The following is a 13,059-nucleotide window of genomic DNA, read 5'->3' as shown; positions in this document are numbered from 1 at the left end:
ACGTGTCTCAGTCCCGTGCGGAGCTCAGCGGTGCCCTTCTCGGGCACAGGCCCCGCCCCCCGCAGATCCGTACGGCGGCTTTCTCGGGTGCAGACCCCGCCCCCCGCAGTCCCGTGCGGTGCCTTTCTCGGGCGCAGGCCCCGCCCCCCCCCCGCAGTTCCGTACGGCGCAGGCCTCGCCCCCCCCGCAGTTCCGTCCGGCGCAGGCCCCGCCCCCACGCAGTTCCGTCCGGCGCAGGCCCCGATCCCCACCCCCCACCCCCCGGCAGTTCCGTGCGGCGCCGCACCGTACGGGTGAGTGGGGGTGGGCTGCCCCCGGCCGTCCGTTCCGCCCCCTCCCGGCCGTCCGTTCCGCCCCCTCCCGGCCATCCGTTCCGCCCCCTCCCGGCCGTCCGTTCCGCCCCCTCCCGGCCGTCCGTTCCGCCGCTTGGTCCCGGCCAGAGGCACAGGGGTGAGGGAGGGGAGGCGGGAGGTGGTGTGTGTGGTACTGTGTGGAGGGGAGGATGGAGGCGCAGGGGTGTGAGGCGGCGGTTTGGGCGGGAGGTGATGTGTGTTTGTTGATGTGTGTGCGTGTGCGGCAGTTGAGGCTAGGCACTCGGCGCCGCGAGGGATGAAGGGGGTCCTTCCGGGCGCCGCCATCTTAAGCACTCGGTGCCACGAGGCAGCTGCCCCTGCCTGTGCAGCTGCGTGTCTGGCCACTGCCTGTCCCCCCGCCGGGGAGGGAGGGGAGTGAGCGACGGTGAGTGAGCGCGGAGGGAGGTGAGTGTGAAGGGGGTGGGAGAGGACAGAGAGTGTGTGTGTGTGTGTGTGTGTGTGTGTGTGTGTGTGTGTGTGTGTGTGGCCGAGGGGGAAGAGAGTGGCAGTTGGGTGACGTCAGACCCACCAATCTGATTGGCCAGAGGCTGAGGACCAATCAGATTCACCTTAGCTAGTACCAACCTTTCGATTTTATATATTAAGATATACACACACACACATTTTCGTAGGACGACTGCTCCTGAGTAGAGTCAAATAGTGAAGCAAGTAATGCTATATATTAGTAATTACAGGGTAATAAATCTGCGTACATCAAAACGGTGGAATAGGTGCATTTAGTGTGTTTCACACAAGTTACCACTCAGCAACTGTTGTCAGAAGAGTCTGCAGCTTGCTTCTCTCAGCGGGGGCGCTACGTTGGTTCAGGAGCAGGATTAATGTCCAAAACCCCTCATCCAACAGTACATCGCTCCCAAGGGGATTTCCCTTTAAGGCAACCACGCTCCGTTGCAGGTATTGGTGCTTGGTGGGACCGCTCGCGCTTCCAAGCCGCCTGGTGCAGCTCGTGTAGCTCAGCGAGCAGATCCACTGTACGGGGGTGAGACCTCAGCTCTGCAAGGGTACACTCGGCGTGCCACGTTGTCGCTCCGTCACGGGATACTGCGTGATGATGTCACAGTCTCCGCAGCAGCGAGGGAACCGGCAGGGAGGCAGTCAAAGTCTCTCAAAGTCTCTCATATGCCCAAAATTACCACCGGGAGTAATACTAGCAGGGTGAAGCCATCTTCCCTATCACTTTAACCATTACCTAGTCTAGATGATTGGTCCATTTTTAATTGTTTGACCAATGAGACATCTTTGTTAGGTACTTAAGACCTCTGGGTAATGGCCAAATTATTCCCTGAAGAAGTAGTTTATTCTACGAAACATGTTGGATGATTTTTATCTAGTGCCTTAATATTGCCATTGCCTCCATTGGCTTCACCCTGCTAGTATTACTCCCGGTGGTAATTTTGGGCATATGAGAGACTTTGACTGCCTCCCTGCCGGTTCCCTCGCTGCTGCGGAGACTGTGACATCATCACGCAGTATCCCGTGACGGAGCGACAACGTGGCACGCCGAGTGTACCCTTGCAGAGCTGAGGTCTCACCCCCGTACAGTGGATCTGCTCGCTGAGCTACACGAGCTGCACCAGGCGGCTTGGAAGCGCGAGCGGTCCCACCAAGCACCAATACCTGCAACGGAGCGTGGTTGCCTTAAAGGGAAATCCCCTTGGGAGCGATGTACTGTTGGATGAGGGGTTTTGGACATTAATCCTGCTCCTGAACCAACGTAGCGCCCCCGCTGAGAGAAGCAAGCTGCAGACTCTTTTGACAACAGTTGCTGAGTGGTAACTTGTGTGAAACACACTAAATGCACCTATTTCACTGTTTTGATGTACGCAGATTTATTACCCTGTAATTACTAATATATAGCATTACTTGCTTCACTATTTGGCTTTGTGCGCTGTTTCTTTTGTTTCCATTTCCTAGAGTGTGGGGGGTGCTGAGCCACCCCCTGTGTTTATAGCAGCAGACGCCTCTACAAATACACGGTTATGTGATATAATTTCTTCATATATACACCCTCACTGTGGTTATTGTGATTTATTTCTTGGTCACTTATTTATGTGGTTTAGTCACTGCACAATATTTTTATTCTAAATTCTGGGTCAGATAGTAGCGCACAGTATTTTCTCTGTTTTTTCCTGGGTAGAGTGACTGACTGTGGTCTTGAACTTTCTCCTTTTGTCTGATAGTGGATTACAGATGGTTTTGTAACTTTCTAGACTGAGCATCGATAACTGATTTTCTGAGGTCTTCAGAGATTTCTTTTGATTTGTGGCATGACGTGTTTGCACACACCTGTATGGTCAAGCGCAAACGTACAACGTTTCTGATCTTTACATAGGGTGGTGCCTTCCAAACTTGCCCCTTTAGCTGATAAAACCAGGGTTTCACTATTGGCACATGCCCTGACTTTTAATTACTCGTTGTCTAATTCACACATTTTGATTCAAAAAACATGGAATGTGTTAATAAAAACCCCATTGGATATTTAAGAAAAGTCCTGGTTTTGATTTAAGAAGGTGGTTATGGGAAAACGATGGAATTTCCGTCATCATTGGGGTTCACTAACTTTCTTTTTGTGTCGTGTATGTGCCATCCTTAGAATTCAGGTTCCAAGAAACTATCAAGAATTCTGTTTTTTAAAGTTGGACTGCACCGCTTCCAAAGAATTTATGGGTACACTATGGGAAAATCTATAATAAAATGGAGGTATCTGCATTGTCTTAACAAGAAAATGCACCTATTCTGGATCTGTGTTGTCATTTATGAAACTAAAATTATCTGAGGCATTATTGTATGACTAATTTTCTGACTTCTGCTGCTTCTGGGAAAAAAACCAACTGTTCTCATTCTTGCCGCCTTTGTGTAAAATAACGATTGAATAGGACGGATAGATCAGGGGTTATTCAGGACCCGTTAGTGGTCAGTGGGGCCTGGAAGTGATTGCAGTGCAATGTGTTGCTGGCCCCTCTGGCAGCAGAAGAGTTGTGGGGTGAACAAGGGGATGTGCTGCAGGTTTGGAGAGACCCAGGCGGCTCTTGAAAGGCCGATGTTAATGTCTCTCTGTTTCTGTGTTTACAGCTGTAGAAAAGTCTTTGCAGCAAGACGAGTGTCAGGACCAACTGGCTGCAGGGGACAGGCAGCCACACCCTGCCTGCTGTCTCGGGTTGGCTCCCCCAGCACCATGTACTAGGTATGATCTTTTCTCTTTTAGAGCAGAGGAGTGAGGATCTCCAGCCTAGAAGGCAATGGGTTAATGGGGATATGATCTGCAGATTTCACACAAGTGTGCAGGTCCTGCAGGAAAATGGTTATTTAAGTGATGGTTATGGGTGTTTTATTATGGATATCTTTATATAACGCCATCTATGTACATAGCACTTAGCAGCAGTAACACACGGGACATAATAATAATAATAACACCACATTATGGGAGTAAGCGCTTGAGACCTAAACGTAAAACTAGGAAAGGGAGTCCCTGTCCGAAGAGCTTACAATCTAAGTATCAGAGGCAGGTTCATATAGACCCTGCATTGAGTTAATGAACGTAGTGATAGTTTGCCGATCTTAGTGAAGGGGTTAATAGTGATACCTGGAGGTTCTCCGCACAGGAATGGTTAACATGGGCGCCTACACCGGTCTCTAATAAACCAGCAATCGCCTTCAAAATATATTTAGAGCCGGCTTCATGTTATGATGCTTCCTTGTTTCCTAAGCAACATCTGCAAAACGGTTTCATACATTTGGCGCAATTGTGCTCCAAAAAGTGGTGCCGTGCAGAGCTTTCTTTGCTCCAAAATTGTCCTGACACAGCCCTCAAACTCTCTTCAGTATCACAGGAATCAGAAAATGACAACAAGATACCGGAAATTGGGTTCCAGAACGTAGGACCAGTAGTGTCAGATAGTTAAAACAGTCAATGACAATACCGAAGATTACACCATTTTAAGAGTTGAGGCTCGACATTATTTGAAGCTTTCTTCCATGTAAAGATAACTTGAGCAATGCAAATTGCTGCTATAAAGATGGTGTTGGGTTGATGTGATAACTTAGTGTGTCTAGCGGGAAAGTGCCAGCCTGATGCCTTGTAGGACCTTGGGATGGTTGAGTCTTATGGTGTAAGGAAAGGGGAGATACTGTAAAGATTAGCGACGTGACATTATTTTCTGTTTTTGTTTAGGGCGGTCATTAGCCACCGTAGAGCTTCTTCCTCAACTGCAGAGCATTTCACCTCGACGGTGCCTGCATGCTGCCTTTCCCCAGGGACGCCCACACAGGACGAGCGGTGGGAGGGAGACCCCTCACTGGGGAAGTGCGCGAGGCATGACCTCCACCCTGGGATGGATATGGAGTTGGACATAGCACCTCTTACCCACTGTCTGAGAACCCTGAGCTTGATTGGAAGACAGGGGGGAGAGAAGGCACCTCTTGTGGACAAACCCACCAGCTTTCTCCCTGCTTCTCCCTGTGCTGCTTGTCCCAGTGTAGAGCAGGCACAAGCATCTCAAGATGGCTCACCTCAGAGCACTGTCCCTCCTGCCACACGCTCATGTAACCCTCCCCTGTGCGAGGTGCAGCCTGCTCTTTTCTTTGACAACTCTCCTCCAATAACAGTGCAGGTTGCCCCTTTCCCCAATAGCGCAGCACTCATGACCTCTTTCCCCTTCCCAGGTAGCACTCCCATCAGCACAGTCCCTGCTATTCCCTTCCCTGGTGACACTCCATTGATCACAGCACCTGCCATACCTTCCTTTAATAGCACAAACCTGAGCACCGTGCAGACTGCGCCCTCCCTTGATAGCTCACCCCCAAGCTCTGGTCCTACTCCCCTCTGCCATAGTAGCCCTATGCAGTCTCCCTTTTCTCATAATGGCTCACCCTTAAACACAATGTCCACTTCCCCCCACTCTAACATCTCACTCCTGAGATCCGTAGCTACACCCTTCATTTCTGATAACATAACTCTAATCACAGTGCCTTCACCGTCCACTGCTTTGAACATACTTCTGAGCCCACTTCCCACTCCCCCTTCCACAGTTACACAGTTAGCGTCACATCTTGATGGCAGAAGTCTGTTTAAGGGAGACTGTGCAACCCCCAACAGAAAATCAGACAGACCCCCAGCTAAGAAGGTTGGAGAGGGCTCTCCAGGAGAACTTTCTCAAGTGACTTCCACCCTTGTTAGAGATGTTTGTGTCGATTCCCTGGAGTTGGCATCTCCTGACTTAAGCCTTGCCCATCCTCTGGAGCTGCATGTCCCCTCCCTGGTTGATGGAATACGAGAAGGAATGTATACTGGCAGCTGTTACCACAGGGACGGCTCCAGACTCTGTAAGTTTGTAATGCAGGCTCTGTGACCTCTCTGGACCCTCTTTGTTTTATATAATTTTACTCTGATCACATCCTCCTTTTGAGCACCTCCATTTCTTAATTCCACTTTTTGTGCATGCAAAACGTACTTCTCGAGTGTATTTCGTTCTGAATCTGGAATGCATAAGCTTCTGATACAGTAAAGTGGGACACTAAACATTTCTACTTACATTTTAGATACATTGTATGTTGTGATTCCTTTTATTGTTGGTTTATTTGATAAATGAGCAACATAAGTCCTCTCTGTAGTCCCCTAATATGACAAAGGTCTTTCTCTTTTCATTTGTCTTGCACTTTGTACCTTGTTACCTCTATAGTAATGAATATGCAGTGTCTCACCTGCATGTATTTAAAGAAAATCTGCCAGGCTTACTTCACTGAGTCAATTTACTGAGAAACAGGCGTGTGTCATCCTAGCTTCAAAACCGTTTGCTTTGGATTCGGAGAATACTTCTTTGCCTAAGGAGAGAGAGAGAAATGAGAAGACTGGGAGCCACCTGTACTAAGCAGTGAAATGCCAAGAGACACCTTCCAGCACAGTTTGGTACGTACGGCTTCTTACATCCCATGTAACTCAGTGGGCTGTAAGATGTCTTCTGGCCTGGAAGGTATCTTATGGAGTAGCACTTCTTAATAAATATGGCCCTTTATAGACCAACACTTGAATGGCTGTAAAGATTCTTCCAGCATGGAAGGTGTCTTATCTAATAGGATACAACACCAGATGCATTGTTGACCCTCCAGTTAGGGAACGACCAATCATTTTTCTTAAACTGTTCTAGAATTGCAGTGAATGAAAACAAGAGTAGTGTGACTGATTCTGACACATTTGGTCGCAGGAGCCTTACCTGCTGCTCCCTCTCTTTTTTTAGATGTTCAGTTTCAAGTGCAGAGTGCATCCCTGGCGGGCACCCCCTTGTACTGTGTCTGGGTGTCTAAAGATTTGCTGCAGTGTCAGAGGGTAGCTATCGCCAGAACCAGACTTCTGCTCTCCAGTCTGGCAGGTTCCTCCCAGTCCCTTCTGGAACAGTCCGAGCGCAGCCTGGGAGAGGTTTGTACCAACGCAGAGGGGGTAAAATTATGAACCTATTTATAAGGACAGGGGGTATTTATTAAAGTCCCAGCAATTCTGCACGCACCCAATAAGCTTTGTGATTTTCGCCCCTCTATTTTTTTTCCGTAGTCGCATCACTAACACAAATACCTTAAACCTGTTGGATTTTTTTTATTGACATCCATATACACTTATTTTATGCTTTGCAGATAAACTCATCCTTTTATTTTTCTTATGTTTTTAACTGCTCTCCTTTATTTAATGCATTGCTCTGAAAAGGTTAATACTTTATCATGCCAGACATATCGTATGTTTTCTTGGAAGAACAAGAACCGTTCTTAAGATGGGTTTTTAGTGCTGCAAATATACGAATATCACTATTTTTATATTGAAGTCATTTATTTTACCACATTATTAACATGGGAGCTCCCATTACTTTTTTATTTATAGCCACATGTTGGAGGGTGTATATAATGGCTGCTGTATACTCTTCTACAAGAAATACTCCTTGCTTATGTTTCTTTGATGCCATCCCAAAGTTACATTTTCTTTAGGATGTCTCCTAAAAGACTCTGCTGTCCAAAAGAGAACTAATAAAACAAATGGTGTAATAAACCTCCTCTCAATCTGTTGTGTGCCCCCCTCTCGCAGCTGATCCGCAGCAGCGCAGGCGTAGGGTACTGCACAGAGTTGCAGGATCTGCAGACACTCGGCGCCTGTGATGGGCAGTACGCCCAGGAATACCAAACCCTCTCCCCTCTGGGAAAGGGAGCTTTTGGCTTTGTATGGTCCGCCAGATGCAGGGATGATACGAAGGAGGTTTGTAGCTGTTTGTACTTTATCTGTATTGTCTTACATGCCAACATTGCAGCTTCTCTGGGCCATTTCTTATTGCCACCTTTGCATACATTACGCAGTGGGATTTCTATTTATTGCTTATTTAAAGCCAGGACAATTAAGAAACTCATTTGAATGTTTTGATGCAAGATAACTGTGCATTTAAAATATCAGGCTTAAATATGAATCTCATAACCAACCTTAACTTCTAGTTGGACTATCGTTCTGCGGACAGATACATTTTCCTGTTGGCACCAGAGATGAGAGCGATCTCCTCCCTCAGTCACTTCCGGCAATCATCCACCGCATAACATTTTGGGAGCTGTATCTCTGTCCCTGAAAAAATGCATTGCTATTAAAGCAGCAATCCCCCACAACATGTCGCTTGGTGCCGTAGCCCCCTGACCACTGGGTTCCCTTTTGGTTTTTGGTAAAAAAGGAATTTAATCTTTTTTTTTTCCTGAACAAAACTTCAAACATGGTCGCTGGGCTCATGTACTAGAAAGCAGCGGCGTCCTATTGCGGCTTTCTATTGGCTGCCTGGGTGAGAACTGTCCCGCAGCGGCTATTTTGTTTTCACTGGTCAAGTACTCTTGCCTGGTGGGCAAAACTCTCGCTCTGGGTACTGGGGGCCACAGATTTGTTCCGGTGCACCCCTGGTTATAAAAAAAGGCTTACAACTAGAAGTGGGCCCTGCTGCATTAACATCTGTAGGATCACGTCCCACAATTCTTTGAGCTCACTGATTCAAATTAGCCAGATCAGACTTCCCATGTAATGTACTGTATGCTGTATTTTTATTTAAATAAACATGTGCGCAGCTCTTTAAAGAGCTAATATAAGAGACACAATACTGGGAAGGTGGAAGGAGCTGGCTGAGAAGCTTTACAATAAGGGCAGTTGTAAAAAAATGGGAGTTTTCTGTATGAATTAATGTAATTTTTTTTTTCCCCTCACAGGTTGTAGTAAAATTTATCCTTAAGGATCGAGTGTTGGATGACTGCTGGGTGCAGGATTTTGAGCTTGGGAGGGTCACCCAAGAAATAGCAATTTTGTCCAGGTTACAGCACCCCAATATAGTCAGAGTAAGTAATAGTACAGCCTGCACCAAGAAACAAAAGCTAAAGGCCTCTCTAGAAATATTGAACCCTTTGAACTGTCAATAATTGGTCCTACAGTATTTAGGATGTCATCTTAATGAACTAACATTAGCGTTCTATATATATGAAGCGTAGTTATACATGAGCTTTAGATACTTCACAAGTCTCCTCTTCAGATGTTAATGCATCACAATATGCAATTAATATGCCTTCTCCAAGGACCAATACAATACTAATACTTTATTGGAATGGGGATGCCCTAACTGTGGCTCTGTCCCTAATGTGTTTTTATCTTGGATTTTTCTCACCCATACGTTCCTCTGCAGATTCTTGGGGTCTTTGAGAACGAGACATTCTTCCAGCTAGTGATGGAGCTCCATGGCGACGCTCTGGACCTCTTTGACTTCATCGATCATCAGCCCAATCTGGATGAGCCGCTTGCCAGTTATATCTTTCGACAGGTGAGACGTATGTGTCAGGAATAGTGGGTTCTTGTAGGCAGCAGATGTGAGGTTTCTTTCCGTCGTCTCGTTGGTTCTGTCTGTCCATGGAAGTAGAGCAGCGAGAGATCCCTCCATATTCACCTCTGTAGTGTTTGCAGCTGATAAAAACAGCATCATACTGTATCTCTAATATTTCACTTTTTGCATGAAATGGTTGTTTTCACACTTTTGACCATTCCTCTAATCTATTTTAACCATTAATCATTTTGTTTATCCCCCTTTGGATTTTTAACCATGTTGCACATGTTTGTTTAGTCTGCATAAAGGCATAGTTACATAGTAGATGAGGTTGAAAAAAGACGTACGTCCATCAAGTTCAAACTATGCTAAATTAGACAACAGATACTTTATCCTATATCTATACTTACTTGTTGATCCAGAGGAAGGCAAACAATAAACCCCAGAGTCATATCATCCAATGATATCTCATAAGGGGAAAAATAAATTCCTTCCTGACTCCAAGAATTGGCAAACGGATTAATCCCTGGATCAACATCCTTCCCATGTATACTTATTTGGTATATCCATGTATACCTTTCCCATCTAAAAAGATGTCCAACCTTTTTTTTGAACAAATCTATTGTATCTGTCATCACAGTCTCCATGGGTAATGAATTCCACATTTTAACTGCCCTTACTGTAAAGAACCCTTTCCTTTGTTGCTGGTGAAATCTCCTTTCCTCCAACCTTAAGGGATGGGCCCGAGTCCTTTGTACTGCCCGTGGGATGAATAGTTCTTTTGAAAGCTCCTTGTATTGTCCCCGAATATATTTGTATATAGTTATCATATCCCCTCTTAGATGCCTCTTTTCTAATGTAAATAAATCTAATTTAGCTTGTCTCTCCTCATAAATTAGATTGTCCATCCCCTTTATTAATTTGGTGGCTCTTCTCTGCACTCTCTCTAGTTCCATAATGTCTTTTCTTAGAATTGGTGCCCAAAATTGTACTCCATATTCAAGGTGTGGTCTTACTAATGCTTTGTAAAGGGGCATAATTATGTTTACTTCCCTTCCATCCATTGCCCGTTTGATGCAAGATAAGATCTTGTTTGCCTTTGCAGCTACTGCATGACTTTGGGCACTATTGCTAAGCCTGCAGTCTACAAGTACTCCTAAATCCTTCTCCATCAAGGATTCCCCCAAATTATCCCCATTTAATTTGTAATTTGCCTTCTTATTCTTGCATCCCAAATGCATAACCTTACATTTATCTGTATTAAACCTCATCTGCCATTTACCTGCCCACGTTTCCATTCTCTCCAAGTTCTTCTGAAGAGAAATTATATCCTGCTCTGATTCTATTACCTTACACAATTTAGTATCATCAGCAAAGATGGAGACTTTGCTCTCGAACATTTTAGGGTTGACCTTACTTTCTATTGCAATCCTTTTTTTGTTATCCATTTTTGCAAATTTGATTGCCCTTTTGCAATTTTTGTTACATTCCTTATAATTCTGATACGATGTCTCCGTCCCTTCTGACTTAAAGAATCTAAACGTCTTCCTCTTCTTGTCCATTTCCTCCCCTACCGGTTTATTTAGCCACATTGGTTTTGACTTATTTCTTTTATCAGTGTATACCTTTGGGTAATAAGTATAAGTGTGCTTTTCGAACAATGTTTTAAAGACTGACCATTTATCTTCTACATTTTCCCCTGCAAAAACATCATCCCAGTGTATTACTTGTAGATTAGACCTCAGTTTATTAAAATCTGCCTTTCTAAAGTTTAAGGTCTTTGTTGAACCCAAGTAATCTGTTTTTTTGATAATTTATTTCAAAAGAGACCATGTTATGACACTGTTACCCAAATGTTCCAGGACTTGAATATGTGTTATTACTTCTACATTGTTTGATATTACCAAATCCAGTACTGCCCCTCTCCTGGTTGGTTCCTCAATAATTTGGGTCATATAATTGTCTTTAAGCACCCCCAAAAACCTGTTTCCTTTTGTTGTAATGCTAATCTCATTGCCCCAGTCTATGTCTGGATAATTAAAATCCTCCATTATGCAAACATGACCCAGTTTTGATGCCTTCTCCATTTGCAAAAGGGCATACTTTCCCTTCCAGATTATTTGTAGTGTAGCTAATAAAGATAGTAAAAAGTACAGATCCCTGCGGTACTTTCACTGGTCACCTTTCCCCCTCGGAATGCATTCCATTTACTGCAACTCTGTCGCCTATTCTTCAACCTCCAAATTCAATCCCGAGTATTGCAGCTTGTTTATCAGTCCTTGTGAGACCGTGTCAAAGGTCTTCCTTAAATCTAGGTAAGCGGCATCTACTACTCCATACTCCTCTATTACTGTAATGATCCAGCCACACAAATATTCTAACAGTTCTTTATTTCAGTGGTTATCCACTTCCGTGTGTGTGTGTGTGTGTGTGTGTGTGTGTGTGTGTGTGTGTGTGTGTGTGTGTGTGTGTATTACAACAAGACAAACGGCCTGCAACAGACTCAGCAAATAATGAGTACTTAAATTAGTAATATAATAACCACTAACGGTGCTATGGACTAGAAGTAATATAACAATGAAAAGAAAAGCGTCCCAACTCAGCACTCAAGTACTGTATACTCAGAACAAATATCAAAGAAAATTATGATTTATTTAACAGCACAAATAATCAAACATAAAATACAAAAAATATTTAAACAAACCCTGACATCCTCCTGTGATAGGGGATTTCCCCTGTCTGATACATATTCTATCACAGGAGGATGTCAGGGTTTGTTTAAATATTTTTTGTATTTTATGTTTGATTATTTGTGCTGTTAAATAAATCATAATTTTCTTTGATATTTGTTCTGAGTATACTTGAGTGCTGAGTTGGGACGCTTTTCTTTTCATTGTTATATACATATATATACATATACATATTACTGTAATTACAAGAAATAATGCTTCAGTACTAATAATAATAATGCTAATACTAATAATAATAAAATATGTTTTTTAGTTAGATATTTTAACCAAAGCATCATAAGCCTGCCTTACGTATAGTCAAGATTAGGTGGGTGTGGGTGTTTGAGCTTGCTGGGTTTGTGTGTTAATTAATTTCTGACTGGAATCAGTTGTATGGAGATTGTGGCACCTCCACCAGAGCTCACCTCACCTCCCCCTTTTTAATGGTTGATCTTCTCATTTTGCTGCAGGTAAGGAATCTATTATGGTTCTTCCCCCTCATACAGAGGTATAGGGAGCAGATGCTGCGTAGTGTAGGACTTGCACTTATTATGGTTTACCTTGACGTTTGGTGTACAGGCTTATGATGCTTTGGCCAAAATATCTAACTAAAAAAACATATTTTATTATTATTAGTACAGCTAAACCCCGTTATAACGCGCCTCGTTATACCGCGATTCGGTTATAACGCGGTTTTCCCGTGGCTCCCGGTTTTTGCACACTGCACACACTCACTGCACACACTCACTGCACACACTCACTGCACACACTCACTGCACACACACTGCTCATTGCTCACACTGCACACACTGACACACTGCACACACACTGCTCATTGCACACACACTGCTCATTGCTCACACTGCACACACTGGCACACTGCACACACACTGCACACACACTGCACACACACTGCACACACACTGCACACACACTGCACACACACACTGCTCATTGCTCAGACTGCACACACTCTGCACACACTCTGCACACACACTGCTCATTGCACACACTGCATACACTGGCACACTGCACACACACTGCACACACACACTGCACACACACACTGCACACACACACTGCACACACACACTGCACACACACACTGCTCATTGCTCACACTGCACAGACTGCACACACTCT

General features: G+C 44.7%; 1 protein-coding gene and 1 long non-coding RNA gene across 4 annotated transcripts in view; one reads left to right on the top strand and one right to left on the bottom strand.

The window, feature by feature from the left end:
- Positions 1 to 13,059, top strand: part of PASK (PAS domain containing serine/threonine kinase) — a 54,440-nt gene that overhangs the window by 33,691 nt on the left and 7,690 nt on the right. For all 3 annotated transcript variants that reach the window (XM_075569546.1, XM_075569547.1, XM_075569545.1), the window contains exons 9-14: positions 3,447 to 3,558; positions 4,546 to 5,696; positions 6,608 to 6,786; positions 7,441 to 7,608; positions 8,586 to 8,711; positions 9,053 to 9,187. In XM_075569546.1, coding sequence (XP_075425661.1) covers positions 3,447 to 3,558; positions 4,546 to 5,696; positions 6,608 to 6,786; positions 7,441 to 7,608; positions 8,586 to 8,711; positions 9,053 to 9,187 — 1,871 coding nt within the window. The remainder of the gene's footprint in view (positions 1 to 3,446; positions 3,559 to 4,545; positions 5,697 to 6,607; positions 6,787 to 7,440; positions 7,609 to 8,585; positions 8,712 to 9,052; positions 9,188 to 13,059) is intronic.
- Positions 5,936 to 13,059, bottom strand: part of LOC142465553 (uncharacterized) — a 16,373-nt gene continuing 9,249 nt past the window's right edge. The window contains exons 6-8 of the long non-coding RNA XR_012787919.1: positions 9,035 to 9,327; positions 7,827 to 7,962; positions 5,936 to 6,821 (exon numbers count right to left, since the gene is read on the bottom strand). This is a non-coding gene — a long non-coding RNA (uncharacterized LOC142465553). The remainder of the gene's footprint in view (positions 6,822 to 7,826; positions 7,963 to 9,034; positions 9,328 to 13,059) is intronic.

This window comes from Ascaphus truei, chromosome 14, assembly GCF_040206685.1.
Source record: "Ascaphus truei isolate aAscTru1 chromosome 14, aAscTru1.hap1, whole genome shotgun sequence".
NCBI classification, from domain to species: Eukaryota; Metazoa; Chordata; class Amphibia; order Anura; family Ascaphidae; genus Ascaphus; species Ascaphus truei.
This window is presented reverse-complemented; position numbering and strand designations above follow the sequence as displayed.